Source organism: Mustela lutreola, chromosome 9, assembly GCF_030435805.1.
Source record: "Mustela lutreola isolate mMusLut2 chromosome 9, mMusLut2.pri, whole genome shotgun sequence".
NCBI classification, from domain to species: Eukaryota; Metazoa; Chordata; class Mammalia; order Carnivora; family Mustelidae; genus Mustela; species Mustela lutreola.
Genome location: NC_081298.1, coordinates 119,786,984 through 119,806,340, shown reverse-complemented (window position 1 = coordinate 119,806,340; position 19,357 = coordinate 119,786,984). Strand labels below are relative to the sequence as shown.

At 37.3% G+C, this 19,357-nt stretch overlaps 1 protein-coding gene across 4 annotated transcripts in view; it reads left to right on the top strand.

Moving 5' to 3' along the window:
• The first annotated feature begins 40 nt into the window (after window positions 1–40).
• HEATR5B (HEAT repeat containing 5B) overlaps window positions 41–19,357 on the top strand; it is a 105,645-nt gene continuing 86,328 nt past the window's right edge. The window contains exons 1-11 of one of the 4 annotated variants that reach the window (XM_059188655.1): window positions 57–122; window positions 739–818; window positions 1,090–1,237; window positions 4,264–4,475; window positions 7,264–7,372; window positions 9,075–9,224; window positions 12,641–12,812; window positions 14,326–14,483; window positions 14,967–15,216; window positions 18,221–18,376; window positions 18,966–19,216. In XM_059188655.1, coding sequence (XP_059044638.1) covers window positions 1,112–1,237; window positions 4,264–4,475; window positions 7,264–7,372; window positions 9,075–9,224; window positions 12,641–12,812; window positions 14,326–14,483; window positions 14,967–15,216; window positions 18,221–18,376; window positions 18,966–19,216 — 1,584 coding nt within the window. In that variant the 5' untranslated portion in view covers window positions 57–122; window positions 739–818; window positions 1,090–1,111. Of the gene's footprint in view, window positions 123–201; window positions 221–738; window positions 819–1,089; window positions 1,238–4,263; window positions 4,476–7,263; window positions 7,373–9,074; window positions 9,225–12,640; window positions 12,813–14,325; window positions 14,484–14,966; window positions 15,217–18,220; window positions 18,377–18,965; window positions 19,217–19,357 lie in introns of those variants that run through there. The other 3 variants (XM_059188652.1, XM_059188653.1, XM_059188654.1) reach the window with 3 other exon arrangements.

Genomic DNA, 19,357 nt, shown 5'->3' with positions numbered 1-19,357 from the left:
TCCGCGCATGCGTTCTACATTCGTTTCCTGCCGGCCGGAGCGCGGGAGGCGGGGCATCCGGGTCGTTTGGCAGATGCTTCTCGCCCCGGAACTCAGCTGTTCAGCCCCTGCCAGAGTAGGAGGTGAGGCCACCCCCGTCTGCCGCCAAAGCATGCACGGTGACATGCACACAACCCCCTGCCCCCCGTTACGTTTTCAGAGGGCTGGAGAGGAAAATCGAGTTTGTAATGAACATTTTCCTTTCTCAGTCTCCAGGCTCGGTTCCGGGCCACCGTCACCTACGGTTGACAGCCCGAATGGCCCTGTTGAGGCCCGCGGCGGGCTCTTGCATTTCCCCTAGGCCCGGGACTGAGCTACGGGGGTCCTCCGAGTAGCCGGGTTAACCCGGACCTGCAGCGCGCACAGCCTCTGCGGGCTGCATTTCGCGCAGCGCCCGGGGTTGCCACGGGGATGTGGCTCCGTCACCCAATCCCAATAGGAAGGCTTTTGGAGACCTCCAGTTTGACATCTTTATGCTGGGAGTTTTGACGTCCTCCTGGGCCAGGGGAGGGTAAGGGTGCTGTGCACCGAGCAGTGGGCTGGAAAAGAGGAGGATGGATTGTCAGGCCCAGCTGGTGTTTGATCTTGCCGAAGTTTTACCATTTATGGAATAAGTTAATGACATGCATTTTGCTACGCATTTTTCTTCTGGGATAATGCCTTATTTGCCATATGTATTTATATATTTTATATTTTAAGTAATCTCTATGCCGAACGAGGGACTCGAACCCACAATTCCAAGTTCAAGAGTCGCAGGCTCTACTGACTCAGCCAGCCAGGTGCCCTGCTATTTAGAAAATTTATTTTAACTTTCCGTTTATTCCTTTGTTCATTCTTCCTCACCACGCATGACTTTCATTTATGTTTGTTTTCGTTTTACGCTGGTCCTTTAGAATTCGGTTTTTGGGTTTAATCTCAAAGAAATTATGTAAATTTCCCCCAAATGAAGTGAAAAGTAAAGCCCTACTTTTCATTTTTTAAGTGGTTACATTCATTAAACTTGACTTTTAACATTAAAAAATCCTAACAAGTATTTTTAAATTTATTTAGGTGTGACTTTTAAACTTCAGTAATGGAGCTAGCCCACAGTTTATTGCTAAATGAAGAAGCTTTGGCTCAAATCACTGAGGCAAAGAGACCAGTTTTTATCTTTGAATGGTTGCGATTTCTTGATAAAGTCTTGGTTGCTGCCAACAAGGTATGGTATTTTTTTTTTTTTTCTTTTCCAGCCGGGTTTACATAACGAAGCATATTATATGTTCATGATTTGTGATAAAACAAACATTATGTTTTGGGAAGGTTGTGAGGTCACTTATGGAATTGAGAATATAGCACTGGAATAGGAATTGTTGTCTGTCCTTTTTCTGTCTTGTTGCAAGACCTGAATCTCATTTTAACTTTTGCCTACTTCATGTATCTGCCTGGACAACTGATTGTAACTGGAGAAAAATATGATATGACTGCTGTCATTTTATATTCATTTATCTCCAACTTCAAGTGGTCCTAAAGTGCTGCCTAGCAATCCCAGTATCTTCACTTATCTCTCTGAGGAATTATAATTGGTTTTTTTCCCCTTTCTGTTTTCTTCTGCCTACACAATCTCTTTTATCCTAGTTGCTTTTCCTTGTGTGTACATTTTATTTTCTGTCTTTAATATTAGATGCTTTCCTCAAATACCTGATGATGTTTGGCATCTGTTCAAATTTAAGAGTGAGTAGGGGGTGCCTGGGTGGCTCAGTGGGTTAAGAGTGAGTAGTAAGTTCCCTGGGCAGGATGAAGTTCATTAACTGTGCTTCACTGTAGCTAGTCCTATTGTTTGAGGAACTCCTGACATTGGTATCATAGGTTTCTCGTAGCTACTCATTCCCTAGAATGGACATTTCTACTCTAGTGTCCTAGAGTGTGTCAGCAGCTGCCTAGATTCTAGGAATTCGGGATGGCTAGGAGCTTCAACGTCCAGTATGTAAACTTCCATTTAATCCCCCTGTCTTCAGTGCAGTTTTCCCAGCTCACAGCTGTGCTGAGCTCTCTAAGTCTGGAGTGGAGGAGAGATGCAAGAGAGTCTTACAGCATCTAGACTCTCAACCATTTCCTCTAGCTCTAGGCGCAACTTCAGTCTTTCCTCCAAAAGTGCCTAGAGCTTTGAACAACAACAAAACAAACATGAGCTTTATGGGATTCTGTGATGTAAGTTGGGTCTCTTCTCAGCTTTCCCTATTTGAGATACCTGGCCTCTATATTTTCTGTTGATTATTTTACCATTTTCTTTGCTCTTGTAGATTTGGGCTCTTTGGGGAGTGGGGGCAGGTTGCCCTTTAGTATCATTTTAGTAGTATTTCTGGAGAGACAAATTTAATGCATAGATTCATTTACAGTTCTTAGCTCAAAGTTTCTCTTTTCTCTTAAACTCCTTCTAAGTGAGAATTTGTTGCCTACATTTCACTGAAATGATCTTGGTTAGTCATCAGTGATCTCAGATTCTTCCAGCCAGTGGTCAGTGTTCTGTCCTAGTTGACCATCAGCAGCGTTTGATATAGTTGATCCTCTACCTTGAAACACTTACTCTATTTTTTGTTTTGTTGTGCAGTTGGAAAATACAAAAGTATTTGTAGGTATTTATTCCTTCAATGATATCATAATCTCGTGATTTTTACTGCCATCTATACAATAATAACTCCCATATACCCAACTACCTCTTTCTTAAACAGCATCTCAAAATTAAGATACTCAAAGCCAAATTCTTGATTTCCCCATCCTAAACCTGTCCCTTCCCTAGTGCTCATCTTCTCAGGAAACGACCATTTCTTCCTTCTTGTTGCTCAGGTCATAAACCTTAGAGTCATTCTTGACTTCTCTCTTCTTCTCAAACTTCACATCATGCACATCAGCAAGTCCATTGGTTCTATCCACCCAGTATGTCCAGAATTCAGTTATTGGTCATCACTGCCATTGTTCCCAGATGTCTCATCTGGGAACTTCCTAAGTGCTCACCATATTCCAGCCATATACCTTGGAGAGTATTCTTTGCTCAGTATTCAGAATGTGCCTGTTAAAACGTTCTGATCGCATTCCTCTTGTGCTTCAAGTTCCTGCTTAGAATGACATAGAAAATTCTTACAGTGGTGTGTAAGGCGCTCGCTATACAGTTTGGTCCCTTCTACCCTTCCAACTTAATCTAGATCCACTACTTCCTCTCTCTGACAATGCTCCAGCCAAACTGGCCATCTTGCTGTTCTCAACTAAACATGCTTCCACCTCAGGGCCTTTGCCCTTGTTCCCTTTGCCTGGAATGTTTTTCTCGCAGATATATGCATAGCTCACACCTTCAGTTCTTTTCAGGGAGGGCTTTTCTTACTAATCTGTACAAAACAGACCTTACACTATTCATTTGTATCTTTGGTAAACTCTGTCTTTCCCCACTAGACTGTAAGTTCACAAGAGCAGAGACTTTGTTGCGTTGGCTGTTCCATCCCAGTGCCTAGAAAATAGCGCATGGCATCTAATAAGTGCACAACTGGCATTTCTTGAATGAATGAGTGAACTCTCAGTATTGATTATGGTGTATCTGAATTTTTCTTTTTGTGCTGTCTACGGCTCTTGAAGTTTCTTTCAGTTTCCTTCAATGACCTATAATTTATGAACTACTGACTTTGCTTTTACAGGGCAGCATTGCTAGGTTCTAAGACTTCAGTTGTCCACATGCCCAGTATTTTACATCCTTTGTTGGTTTCTTAGTAAGTTGGTGTGGAAACTTTTTGGATCTAGAGTAGTCACTTTAATTGGTAGCTACCTTTTTGGCATTGGAGGGGAATGAAGGATAATACTTAATCTAGGAAAGAATGGTTCATTTCTTTATTTTTTTTTTTAAGATTTTATTTATTTATTTGTCAGAGAGAGAGACAGCACAAGCAGGCAGAGTGGCAGGCACAGGCAGAGGGAGAAGCAGGTTCCTTGCTGAGCAAGGAGCCCGATGCAGGACTTGATCCCAGGACCCTTGGATTATGATATGAGCCGAAGGCAGATGCTTAACAGATTGAGCCACCCAGGCATCCCAAGAATGGTTCATCTCTTGCCAAAGTGTTCCTTATCTTGAAAATTGTCATGTATGGTTTTATGCCTAATGTAATCTAGATTTTAACTGTTCAGTATTTTTTTATTTTTATTAAAAGGTAACAAAGGCATATATAAGAAAAAACTGATAATATTCTTTATGTTTTGTAACAGACTGATGTAAAGGAAAAACAGAAAAAACTTGTTGAACAATTAACTGGATTAATAAGTAGTTCGCCTGGACCACCTACACGAAAACTGTTGGCTAAAAATCTTGCAGCTCTTTATAGCATTGGGGATACTTTTACGGTTTTTCAAACGCTTGATAAATGTAATGACATTATCAGAAATAAAGATGACACTGCAGCCTACTTACCAACAAAACTGTAAGTACTTACTGTGACATTTTGGTTTTTTTTAAGAATAACTTATCTTAATAAGGGACCACTGACCATAAAGATGCCCAGGTGAGTGGAACCTGCGGTGTGTTGCTTGACAATGAAAGATCTAAGTAGGTCTGGGGAAGGGGTTCTTTTTCAAGCTGTTTCATCATGCTTGGGACTTTTAGAAACGACAGAATTGGTATGATGTCAGCAATTTGCACAGAGGTCTTTTAGTAAATTTGGATGGAGAGAATATTCTTGGCTGGGATAGAAAGAAAAGTAAAGCATTTCTAGATGATGGGATTGAGGCAGGACGCAGCAAATTAGCCAGTAGGCCAAATTCAGGCTGCCGCTTATTTGGTAAATAAAGTTTAATTGGAATACAGACATGCCCATTCATTTAGGTGGTAGCTGCTATCATGCTCTAGTGGCAGAATTGAGTAGCTGAGGCAGAGACCTTTTGCTTGCAAGTTTACTGACCTTAGATTAAGGCCTTCCCAACTCCTGGCTCATACTTGTGGCTTGGGTCATGGATAGACATTTCCAGAGCAAGCCTTCAGGTTAATGGCTATAGGGTGCATCCTATGAGAGGGTCAAATAAGAAAACCAGCTATTGTACTACTGGTAAGCCTAGTATTCCTAGTGAGGAGTATCGTCAAGGGGAAAATAACTCATCTGTGGCCTAAGGGGAGAACAGTGTCAAGGAGGCTTCCCAAAGAGGTATCAGCCGAAGATCAACAACAGGGAACAACACATGGTGGTTAGTCAAGTAAGTGGTTAGATGGGAAGATGGATGTGTTAGGCCAGGGATTGACAGACTTTATGAAAATGTGCCAGGTAGTAACTTTTTGGCTTTGTGGACTGTCCATCTCTGTGACAACTGTTCACCTCTGCCATAGACTGTGTGTAAATAAAAGAGCTGTGTTCCAGCTAAACTTTATTTGCAAAAACAGGTGCCAGGCTGGATGATGGGCCAGATTCGGCCTACAGGCTGTAGTTGGCCAACCTGTTTTCTAGGTGAAGGAAACTTCTCATTGGGAGCAAAAGTAGGTTCTTTATACTTTACTTACAGTTCTTTTCAGAAAGATGCAAAATGGAAGAAACAAGTCATGAGGGGAACATGAGAAGTTCAGTTCTGGGTTCACTGATTTGCAGTAGAGGAGGGAACACCCAAGGGACAGTGTGTAGTAGGTAGTTTGAAGTTGTGGTCCAGATTTCAGAGCTCTGAATTGAGAATGTAGTTTTGGCAAGTGGAGCAGAGATTAGGAACCCTGTGGTATACATAAAGTTACCTAGGAAGGTTCCTTTTGGGGACTAGAGGATGGCCAAGGACACATCTCTAGAATGCCATGCAAGGGGCCTGGACCAGTGAAATAGCTTAGAGAGGAAACGGGGAGATTATTCTGACCCTGGACACTGAATTTTAGGTCTTTTCTCAACTGTACAGGTATGTTGTGATTAGATTTTGTGTTGTTTTGAATAGATGTAGATCTCAGAAGTTTTAGAAGAGGTTAGAGAGTCCTAGTGTTTTCCAGTTTATTTTGGAATTTGAAGCTATGTTAATACTTTGATGGTTTAGTTCTCCACCACTTAGCAAATCCACACATTACCTTCTCGTTCTGCTTAAGTAGAATTTACTATATATTCCTTATTATTCATATGTATTTCCAGTGGATTCATGGGTTTTGTTTAGGAATTCTCTAAATATTCTGGCATGTGACCTTGGTCCTTTTTAGTTTTGTTAGCAGCCTGGAGAATACTGAAAGAAGCATAGGATTTAGGGTCAACCAGGTGAAGGTTTCCCTGATTCTCCTATTTATTACATATGTGATAGTGAGGTATATGTATTTAATATCTCTGCCTCAGTAAACTTGCTCAGGATACGTAGCTATTATTAGGTGGCAGGTTCTAGGACTTAGTCGCAGATCTGCCAGACTTCTAGGATGACACTCTTTACTTCTGTCCTGTACTCCTGCCTGTACACTAAACTCACAGCTACTCACTTCTCTGCTATTCATAGAACTGATGATGGAGTGGTTTCCTCTGTCCTGAAGAGATGGGCTTTTGTTACATTTCTTCTTCTGTGTAGCCAAATGTTCCATGAAAGCCATAAAAATAAATTTTAAGAGTAATTTTTACTATTATTTATATATTAAGAGGCAGGAACTGTGTGCAATAAAAAAATGTGTAAGATAGATTCCCTGTTTCCAGATTTTACATTTCCACTGGTAGGATAAGATATAACATTACTTATATTTATTTATATTTATTTTTTAAGTAGACTCTATGCCCAATGTTGGGGCTTGAACTCATGACCCTGAGGGGATCAAGAGTCACATGCTCTACGGACTGAGCCAGCCAGGCCCCCCAAGATATACACATTTAAATAGTCAAGTTAGAACACAGTAATTAGATTAATTTTTATCAAAATGAGTGGTTAACTTTAAACTTTATATGTAATGAGAGAAGAGGAGGAATCATTGTAGATTGACATAATTTAGGAAGTCTTCGTGAAAGGAATACTTGGGTTTCTTTCCAAAGGAAAGGTATGATTTAATATGTGAATATATATTTATTCTCTTATATTTCTAACAAGAATACAGTTTGATTAACCATAGTTGTTGGAATTATAAAGAATAGATAAACAAGGTATTTTTGAAAGTTGAGAATTAAGGATTTGTAGCTGAAAGCATCCTCCACCAATACAAATTGATTTTTGAAAATCAAAAAGGTATTGTGAAATTGTATTATTAATCTGAACAATGACGGGTGCAAACATCACTTCTTATAGGGCTGCAGTGGCTTGTGTTGGAGCATTTTATGAAAAAATGGGGAGAATGTTAGGAAGTGCTTTTCCAGAGACAGTGAATAATCTTCTGAAATCTCTAAAAAGTGCAGAGGTAAGTTTTATAACAAATATTATTTAAATGTTTTGCTTGTGGCAGGAGTTAGATGTCAGTATTTTTTTTCTGTCACTGTGGTACTCATACTGCTTAGTAAGAAGGTAATTTAAGATTATTACTTGCACAGAGTGGCTGGGTTATGGACATTGGAGAGGGTATGTGCTGTGTTGAGTGCTGTGAATTGTGTGAGACTGATGATTCACAGACCTGTACCCCTGAAGCAAATAATACATTATATGTTAATAAAATCAAGATTAATACTTGTAAAAGAGTTTACCTGTCCCTTCTTTAATGTATATTACCGTATATTTCAGTGAGAAGGGAAAGAATGCTTTTCCTTGGCAAAAATAGGTTTAGCTATTGTTTCTTATTTAGCCCTATGGATATTTTTGCACTGCTGTTTTATTTTTGTGCCATAGCTAATGTATTAGGTTCCTAGAGTTGCCTAGGCCATAAATGACCACAGTAACAGAAATTTGTTTTCTAACAATTCTGGAAGCAAAAATCCCAAATTAGGGTGTTGGTAGGGCCATGCTTCTGAAGACTCCTGGAAAAATCCTTCCTGGCTTTCTTCACTGCTGGTGGTTGCTGGCAATCCTTGGTGTTCCTTAGTATTCCTTGATTTCTAGATGCACTTCTAATTTCTGCCTCTATTGTTACACGGTGTTTTCCCTGTGCATCTGTAGTCTGCCTCCATATTCTTCTCATCTTGTAAGGATACCAGTGATTGAATTAGGGCCCACCTGAATCGAGTATGACCTTTTCTTTATTTAATTTCTTATTTCCAAATAAAGTCACATTCACAGGTAATGGGGCTTAAGACCTGAACGAATCTTCTTGGAGGACACTTCAATCCACAGCAGCTAATACTGAGTAAAAATAGTTGTGTTTTGTCATGTCAATTTGATGTTACTTTTGAAGGTTCCTTATCAACTTGGTGTTACTAAAACTAGACCAAGCCCTGGATTCTCACAGTTCAATTCCTCCATCTCAGAAGGCTGAAAATTTCTTGGACAGCATTTCTTCTGGGTACTACTTGCCTAGTCATTTATTATAAAACAGTGATTGAGGACATATTGTCAGCTAGTAAGCATATAAAGACGAGCAAGACATGGTCCCTGACCTCTTAAAAGCTTTCAGTCTAGTGGAAGAGATCTGTGTTTGAATGAGTGTACTCCAAGAAATATGAACCAAGTACTGTAAGAGTATGAAAACAAATTTGAAATAGTTATAAGATGAAAGCTTACTATATCTATGTAACCGGTTTTTTAAATGTGTTGGATGGTTCTTCTTTTAGATGGTTTATATTACTACTTAACTACTTTTGGCTTACCCATTCACATTCTGAAAGTTTGGACCCTTGAGATATTGATATTGAAGTTTTTGAAATTGTTTCCATGTTCTCATTAAGTTGTACTTTATGTTGTGGGAACATTAGAATATGTTTTCTTGTGGTAACCATATTTCTCAGCAAGATATTATTTAATTGAAGTTAATAATTATTCTTACCTTTCAGGTACTTTCTAGGCTACTTTATTTTATTTTAATTTATTTTGTTTTTCATTACTTACTGTTTACAGTGTAAAGATAAGACTACAAAACCATGAAGCCCAGAAAACTTTTGTGTTTTGGTATGTTCTTTAAACATGGAACTTGTTTTACAACATAGTTTTTAGTTTTGATTTATGTTCATGTCTAGTCTCAAGGGCGAAGTGAAATCTTAATGAGCCTACAGAAAGTTCTGAATGGACTGGGAGGTGCAGCAGCTTCCTCTCATCGTGATATTTACAAGAATGCCAGGTCCCTCTTGACTGACAGGTCGATGGCTGTTCGATGTGCAGTTGCCAAGGTTAGTACTTGTCTGATTTATAAAGCTATTCCTTTTCTGGCTTCCTCTTAAACAATGACTTTTTTTTCTTTTAAAGTTTTAAAACGTGATAGCATACTTTTTGTTACTATGGATTATATTCAGTTTGTACAATTATATACAAATGGAATCATGTGGTATGGGCCCTCTTTCTTTGGTCTGGTTTCTTTTACTCAGCATATTAACCTTGAGACTCATCTATATTGTTATATGTGTTGCTAGTTCATTTCTTTTCTTTGCTGAATAGTAGTATGTCATTGTGTGGGTGTACCACAATTAGTTTGTTCCTTCACCTGTTAAGGACATTTGAATTGCTTCCAGCATAGGCTATTGGGAAAAAAGCTATGAACATCTGTATACAAGTTTTTGTGTGAACGTATGTATTATTCTACCTGGGTAAATACCTAGGAATGGAATAACTGGATTGTACGATAGATTCATTGTTTAACTTTTTTAAAAAATTGCCAAACTGTTTTCCAAAGTACTTGTATCACTTTACATTTCCACCAGCAATGTATGAGGTTTCTAATTCCTCCAGATCCTCATTTGGTATTGTCTGTCTTACTCATTTTGGCCATTCTCATAGATATGTACCCATATCTCATTGTGTGTTTAGTTTATATTTCCCTAATGACCAATGATGAGCATATTTTCACATGCTTATTGCCATCCATATCTTCTTAGATGAAAAATCTATTCAAATCTTTTGCCTGTTATTTTATTGAGTTGTTCGTTTTGTTATTACTGAGTTTTGATAGTACTATATAGAGTTTTTATGTATCTCTTTATCAGATAGACGATTTGCAAATACTTTTTCTCCACTGTGGCCTATCTTTTCATTCTCTAAATAGTGCCTTTCTAAGGAAAAAAAGGGAAGTTTTGAATTTTGTCAAAGTCCAATTTACCAATTTTTTTATATAGACTGTGCTGCTTGTATTGTATCTAAGAAAATTTTCCCTAACTGAAGGTTTCTCTTATGTTTCCTTCTGGAAGTTTCATAGTTTTATACTGAGATATATGATCCATTTTGAGTTAATTTTTAAATATGGTACAAGGTATGAATTAAAGGTTTTTTTTTTTTTGCACATGTATATTCACTTGTTCTAGTACCACTTTGGAAACACTGTCTTTTCTTCACATAAATTGCTTTTGCACCTTTGTTGAAAGTTGGTTGTCCATATGTGTATGGGTCTATATTTGGACTCTGTTATGTGCCATGTCCATAACATTTGATGTCCGTAACACTGTTTTAATTACTGTACCTTCTTAATAAGTCTTGAAACCAGGAAGTGTTAACTTTCTAACTTTGTTCCTTTCAAAGTAATATATTCTAGGCTCTTTGCATTTCCATATGAATTTTAGAATTAACTTAGAAATTTCTAGAAAATTAGCATGCTGGGATTCTGATTCATGCTGGTATTTTGCAATGAATCAGTAGATCAATTTGGGAAGAGTTGATATCTTTTTTTTTTTTTTTAATAGACAGAGATCACAAGTAGGCAGAAGGCAGGCAGAGAGAGAGGGGGAAGCAGGCTCCCTGCTGAGCAGAGAGCCCGATGTGGGTCTCGATCCCAGAACCCTGAGATCATGACCCAAGCCGAAGGCAGAGGCTTAAACCACTGAGCCACTCAGGCGCCCCGGGAAGAGTTGATATCTTAACAATACTAAATCTTCTAATCTTTGAACATGTTCTATCTTGCCATTTATTCAGGTCTTCTTTATTTTCTCTTAGCAACATTTTGTGGTTTCGATTTATAGGTCTTAGACATCTTTTGTCAGATTTATTCCTAAGTATTTAATATTTTTCAGTGCTATATTAAGTGGCATTGATTTTTAAGATTTTAATTTCTAATTGTTCATTGCTAACACAGAAATCCGATTGATTTTTGTATATTGATGTTGTATATGCTGATGTTGATAAATGGCTTACAAGTTCTGTCAGCTCTTTTAATAGATTCTATCAGATATTCTACATAAACAATCTTGTTGTCTAAGAATAAAGACAGTTTTACTTCTTTTCCAATATGGATACCTTTTGCCGTGGCTAAATCCTTCAATGCAATGTTGAATTAAAAACATGAGAGCAAACATCCTTGTCTTACTCCAGATCCTTAAGGAGGAGGCATTCAGTTCTTTGCCATTTAGTGTTAAGTATTGGTTTTTTTAAAGACTTTTATCAAGTTGAGGAAGCACCTTTATACTCCTAGGTTGCTAAGAGGTTTTATCAGGAATGGATATTGGATTTTGTTAATTGTCTTTTGTTTTAATATTTGATTTCTTATGTTGTTTTTGTTGTTGCTATTTTCCAGTTAAATTTCTTAAAGATAATTGTAGATTTGCATGCAATTATGAGAAATAATATAGAGATGTCTTTATAAACTTTTACCCAGTTCTTCCCAAAGGTAATACTTGCAAAAGTATAATACAGTATTACAACTAGTATAATAGTGTTGACATTGCCATAGTCCATTGATCTTGTTTAGTTTTCCCCAGTTTTATTTGTGTACAAATTCAATTTTAAGATTTATTTATTTATTTGAGAGAGAGAGAGCACTCACATGAGTGAGTGTAGAGGGTAGGGGTAGAGGGAGAAAATCTCAGGCAGACTCCCTGCTGAATGAGGAGCTGTTCATGGGGGCTGCATCCCAGGACCTCCCCTTCCAAGGTCATGACCTGAGGCTAAACCAAGAGTTGGATGCTTAACCAACTGAGCCACCTAGCTGTCCCTACAAATTCAATTTTAAAAATCAATGCTGGGCTATTTAGGTTATCTTTCTTCTTTAGCGAGTTGTCTATTTCATTTTTCAAATTTATTGGCATAAAATTGTTTATGATATTCTCTTTGTCCTTTTAATATATATTGAATCTGTAGTAATGTGACCTCTCTTATTCCTAATTTTAGTAATTGGTATCTTTTTCCTTTATCTGTCTGGCTAGAGATTTATCATATTTATTGGTCATCTCAAAGAAGCAGCTTTGGGTTTTATTTATGTTCTTCCTCAGTTCTCTATTTCAGCTCTGTTATCTTTATTATTCTCTTTTCTCCCCTGATTTCTTTGTGCTAAATTTGCTCTACATCATCAGTTTCTTAAGGTAAAAGCTGAGGTTATTGATTTGAGACCTTTCTTCTTTCTAGTACAGAAGTTCAGTGTTAAGTGTCTTCTCCTAAGTACTGAAAACTCTCTAGAGGCCATAAGCTGGGACAATTACAGAGTTCAGTTTGTTTCCATCTCCTAAGGATTTCTATCCTTCATTGATGTCCAGTGTCTTGAAAACTGTTGTTTCATGTATTTTAATTTTTTGGTTATTTCAGGAGACAGTAAATCTGATTCTTGTTGTTATATCTCTGGAAGTGGAAGTTCCAGGATGTATTTATATATTTATTTTTTAAATTTCAGTGTCTACTAGAACTACAGAATGAAGCTGTGTTCATGTGGACTGCTGAATTAGAAAATATTGCCACTCACTGCTTTAAGGCTTTGGAAAATTCAAATTATGGGGTTCGAGTGGCAGTGTCTAAACTCTTAGGAACAGTCATGGCTACAGCGTTGATGCCAAAACAAGCAACAGGTATCATTTACCAATCCCTGATGTAGTCTGTAACAGGTATTTGAAGGTATATGAAATCTATCTAAATAAGCTATTTGTTATAGGTAAGTCACTTGAAAGATTTAAATTGTTAAGTGTCTTTGTCTACCTTTTCGGGGAATGGAACTACCCAAATGGCATTTTCCTTGATATAGACAAGACATTTTTTTAAACTAAATTTAATTTAATTTTTTTCAGTGTTCCAAAATTCATTGTTTATGCATCACACCCAGTGCTCCATGCAATACAAGACATTTTTTTATGGTTATAATATACAAGATGATATATATCAAGTATACTGAATATATAAACAAACAAATTTACATAATGGTTTTCTATAATCTTCAAGGGACTGGAATCTGGCACTTCATATGACTTTCAATCTCTGATGAGTAGATCCCTTTTTATAGAACAGTATTATTTTTCTTTTCTTTTTGGCCATTACTGTAAGCAGAATCAGAGACATTTGTCATGTGGCTTCTGCTGTGTCTCATAGTTCCATAGAGATGCCTCAGTGAGGGTTGTAAGTGGACCGTAAGGGAGCCCAGCCACGTCTGCTACTGTCCCCACCCCTACTCTAGCTCTGTGTAGCAGGAGAATCAGAAGTAATAGATTCAAGTCCTAGCTCTTATGTTAATTAGCTGTGAAGCCCTTTGAGCTTTAGTCTCTTTATCTTTAATGATAATTATTTCAGTCTGTGCAATTAGATGATGATGATAAGAGGTAACATTTATTAAGTGCTATGTGCCAGGCACTGAATTCAGCATATAACTGAGCTGTTTTATTTAGTCCTCACGAAAGCCCTATGAATTATGAATACTATTACTATTCCCACTTTATAAACAAGGAAATTGAGGCTTATGAGATTGTGTAATTTGTGTTCTCTTAAGTGTTCTATAAGCGTCAGAGCTGAAATTCAAACCCAGGCAGCCAAATTCTGATCTCTACATACTTAATCATGAGCTTGATACCTCTCCTACAGATATCTTGTGAGGATTATGTTTGCACCTATATGTGAAAGACTTTATAAAACATTTTCTGCACAAGGGAATGTCATTTCAGCTTCAGTCCAATGACATTTTAATCTGTTGCTAACTGTTGTCTAGAGAGCGTGAACTTGACAAAGTTTCTTTGCATCTACTCTGTTGAGAATGAGGGCTGTGAGTCACTTAGTATCTGCTGTGGATGTACTTTGTCCTTGTTGTGTTACATATGTCAAGGTTAACATTATTAGATGGTGTTTGGCATAGATTTAATGAATTGATTTTAATTTTTAGCTTCTTCCATTTTTCCTAATTCTTTTTTGCTTCAAAATTGAATTTATTTTTACAAGTGCATTATAAATTTAAAGACTATAAGAAAATGAAAGGACCCTATCTTTGTAGTAGTTTAAGGATCCTTAGAAATAATTACTTGAATTTTAAGCTAGAGTTATTAGAAAATGTTATCTAGTAGCAATATATATTGCTTATGAATTTACTGTTCTTCCTGAAAGTAATGCGCCAGAACGTGAAGCGAGCGACATTTGATGAAGTCTTAGAACTCATGGCCACAGGATTTCTACGTGGAGGATCAGGTTTTTTAAAGAGTGGTGGAGAGATGTTAAAAGTCGGAGGGTCTGTTAATCGTGAAGTAAGAGTTGGAGTTACACAGGTTTGTAATGCATACTTATGAAAGAATTCTGTTCACATTGCTGGTGAAATCTCATGGAAGACTCTTAGTACACACAGATTTTTAATATTGTCTGGTGTTTTTCCAAAGTGTTTATTTTACCAAATGAATGAATTACATTCAAATTCCAAATTACACACTTATATGGAAAGATAGATTCTTAATGATGTGTAAATAAGCCTGTGTCTGCTATATTTATGTAAGTATCCAACAACATTTTCCCAAATTTTACTTGGCAGAAAATCAGATGTAAAATAATTCAGTTTTAAATTCAGTATTTAAATTCAGTATTCAAATAGCTTGAGAAATTTAGATTTACTGTTCTCCAGTGACCCTTATTTGTTAATATTTCAATTGGACTTATCATTAATGAGTAATCACCAATATAACTATGAAACTAATCCTGACTTGGTGTAATCTCAATTCTTTTATATAATTTATCTGAAATTATATCTCTATTTATAGGCGTACGTTGTTTTTGTGACTACATTGGGTGGTCAGTGGTTGGAGCGTAGCTTTGCTACATTCTTGTCCCATGTACTTGATCTGGTGTCCCATCCTCGGGCAACGCAAACACATGTAGAAGCTGTGTACTCAAGGCGGTGTGTCTCCTTTATCCTAAGAGCTACTGTGGGCAGTCTGCTAGGTGAAAAAGCCCAGATTGCAGCTGCCAAAGAAATATGCCAAGCTATTGGAAAACAAATGAAAGCAGTAGGTAAGAATTGATGTGTGTTGCTGATTTCCTTAGTCATTTAGCTTTATATTATTATTCTTAATAAATACTAATGGATCTGACTATTAATTCATGGCATTTTCTGGACTGCATTTTACTAGTCACTTTTATTGAGTATGCTTATTTGTTATTAAAACAACATAATTACAGTGAAATAGAATTTTTAAAGATTTGAGTAGCACGTTTGAATTGTTTGGTGTTCTAGCTGAATTCTGTACTGATGTTCTAGCTCTCCTGGTATGCAACAGCATATTGCTTTCCTATCCTTAAGGAACAACCTATTTTAGTTTTCTACTTGGGCCTTTTGTTTTATAAACACGTGTTTGTTTGTTTCCTTTTGTTAATAGGCTTAATAAGAAGACTTAGACAGGAACAATTGCAGGTGGTTATTAGCCCACTAGAGGATATCCTGTGAAACCTCAATTAATTTGTAATTAAAAGGAATATCCATTTTATAAATATTTCAATTTAACAAGTAGTTACTGAGCATCTGAGATTGCAAAGCAGTAATTCAGGGTTTGAATAACAAGTGAAATAAACGTTCCTGCTTTCATGGAGCTTGCATTACAATTAGGGAACTGAACAAGGTAAAATATACATTCCATAGGACAGTTCAGTTTTCTTAACCATTTTAATCAGGCAAATTATATTGCCTAATAGTGGGTTTTAGAAATAAGAATTTAATGGGATGCCTGAGTGGCTCAGTTGATTAAGCATCCGACTCTTGACTATGATCCAGGTCATAATCTCAGGACTGTGGGATCCAGAGTAGAATTCAATGGTTCGTCACTTACATACAACACCTAGTGCTCGTCACAAGTGCCCTCCCTAATACCCATCACCCCTCTAGCCCATCTCCCATCCACCATCCCTCCTCACCCCTCAGTTTGTTCTGTATCATTAAAAGTCTCTAATGATTTATTTCCCTCTCTACTTTTTCCCTTTCTCCTTCCCATATGTTTCTGTGGCTTTTTTTCTTAAATTCCACATGTGAGTGAGGTCATATGGTATTTGTCTTTCTCTGACTGACTTATTTCATTTAGCATAATATACTCTAGTTCCATCCATGTCAAGCAAACCATTTTTTTTTTTTTTAAAGATTTTTTATTTGTTTATTTGAGAGAGAGAGAGAGAATGCACATGCAGGAGGAAGAAGAGAGGGAGAAAGACAAGCAGACTCTGGTGTAAGTGCAGAGACCATTGCGGTGACCCTGAGATCTTGACGTGAGCTGAATTTAAGAGTTGGCTGCCTAACCAACTGAGCCACCCAGGTGCCACAAGCCCAACATTTTTAAATGCATACGGCTAACTGGAAGTTAAGAATTGTGAATTAAAGGGTGTTTAAGTTAATGAGGTACTGTTCTTTAGTTACATTAAAATAGTAATCTCTCCTAGGTTCACAACTTGAAATGTATTTGTACAGTGATGTGTTAAAGAAATGTTGAAGTGCCAGAGACACTGTGCCAGACTGTGGGAATAAAATAGTAAACCAGATATAGAGAGTACCTGGTCAAGGAGGTGTGGTTTAGCAGTCAAAAGATGGAGTTCATGCATTTCCAAGTCCAGAAATAGCTAAAAATCAAGAGGTCCATAATGAAAATTACAATCTGTAATATATTATTGTATTCTGTTAGTATGTATTATATATTTTTAAATTTAAATTCAATTAACACATAGTATATTATTAGTTTCAGAGGTATTGTTTAGTGATTCATCAGTCGTATATAACATCGAGTGCTCATTAGATCAGGTGCCCTCCTTAATGCCCATCACCCAGTTACCCAATCCTCCCAACCCAACCCACCCCCCAGCAACCCTTCATTTGTTCTCTATAGTAAAAGTCTCGGAGCACCTGGGTGGCTCAGTTGGTTAAGTGGCTTCCTTCGGCTCAGATCATGATCCCAGAGTCCTGGGATTGAGCCTCACATTGGCTCCCTGCTCGGCAGGAAGCCTGTTTCTCCCTTTCCCACCCCCCCCCCCAACTTGTTCCCTTTCTCACTGTCTCTCTCTCTGTCAAATAAATAAAATCTTTAAAAAAAAAAAAAGAGTATCTTATGGTGTGTCCCCCTCTTTGATTTCATTTTAGTCTATTAATACACAATGAATGCAAAAAAGGTAAGGAAGTTTTACTATATTATAAGGGTTAATTAATCTTAGGTCATAGATTAGCCATTTGATTTTTTAAAAATCTTAAAAGCAGAATTAAATATCCATCTGGGATTTATGGGCCAGAATATATTCTCAATTAGTAACTTGACAAGGAATCTTCAGTTGTCTCATGTTAAATACATTTCTGTTCTATTGAAAGGTCAGGGAAGGGGGCAGCAAAGCTAACAGGAACTTTGAGAAACATCTCAGTAAGAAATTCTAAAGCTAGTATCCTTTTAGATCTGCTTTCTGGTCAGTAATTCAACAGTGTTGCTATTAATATATTGCAGCACTTGAGGTAGCGACAATAATAATGTAACAATAATGGCCGCTGAGATTGATGCGTGTGTATTGTGGGCAACATTGTGCTCTATTCTTCATGTGAATTGACTTTTTAATCACCACAGTACTCTTTGAGATAGTCCCTTAACCCCCTGAGTGGATAGAGAAATTGAGACTCTTGGGGTGGCTTGCCCAGTGTCACGTAGCTGACATGACTGGTGGAGTTGGGATTGGAACCCAGGTGCCTTTCCGGGGAGCCAGTGCTTTTATACACTGTGGTTTGCTGCTGCTTGCTGAAGTCAGGTGTATTCCTGGAGGCAGGCAAAATCCCTCAGTGTGTATTTCAGTACTTTCGTGATGTCATTGGACAGTGTTTTAAGTCACTTCAGTGTTTAGTTACACAGGTGTTCTGCTAAGAAGTAATTACAGTCAGAGTTTTTAATACCCAGGCATCAATTGGTGGAAATATTGGTATAAAAATGTCAACTGTATAAATCAAAAAAATTATGTCACAATTTAATTCACCCACATCAAACACATGATTATGTGTTTCCAGAAGCAGTAGTGAATGATACTAGTGGTGAAAACAAATCTGGAGCAGCCGACATTGCAGCAAGCCAGCATGTGATGGTGTGCGCCCTCCAAGAGCTCGGGAGCCTGGTGCAGAGCCTGAACGCTACCGCATCCCCTCTTATTCAGGAAGCATCTATAGGTATGATAATTCACTTACTTGCTGGAATTCTCTTTACCATTTCAAAAAAAATCCTAAAAGTGTGATTGATATTTAACTCCTGATTAGTTGCTTGCCATTATAATTAGTAAGTACTAATTATAGTGTTATAATTATAATATTAGTATTATAGTTATATAATACTAATTATATTAGTAACTACATTATAATTAGAAAACAACTATAATTAGTAGTTTTCAGATTACTTGTTAAAAAGCTGGGTTTTATTTAAAATTCACTAGGTTTGTGAATGTTGACTTAATAGTGAAATAAAGTTTAGGGAGACAAAAGAGTTATGTAGTTTGTTTCTAATAATTGGCTAAAATTTGTTGAATAAACATTTAATTTTTACATCAACATTTTTTTGGGATATAATTATACTATTTTGTAGAAAATGTTCCTTTAAGATTCTCTACTATTTCTGAGATAATGTGTTTTTGGCAAAGTTCTGAAAGTATTTGGGTAAAACCATAATGCTTATGATTTTAATCACTGTGTTACACGTATTCTCGTGGTTTACGAAATCATTTGACTTTATTAAAGAGCCATTTGTTTTTGTATTTCTCTTTAGGACTTTTGGAAACTGTGACTTCCGTGCTGCTTCATCCAAGTATGGCTGCCCGGCTTGCCGCCGCCTGGTGTTTGCGCTGCGTGGCGGTGGCATTACCATTCCAGCTGACACCGTTTCTAGACAGGTGTGCAGAACGGCTCAACAACTTGAAAACTTCACCAGAAGCTGTTAGCGGATACAGCTTTGCCATGGCTGCTTTGTTAGGCGGAGTTCATCAGTGTCCGTTGGGCATTCCTCATGCCAAGGGAAAGGTACGAAAGAGACCAGGGAATTTTAAGTGCTGTCATGTGGGGTTTAATCTTCATTGGAACGCCTTCTGTGTTTAATGTTTAGCTGGATGATCAAACAACAGTTTTATTATAGTAATACAAAAAATAGTGTTTTGCCAATAA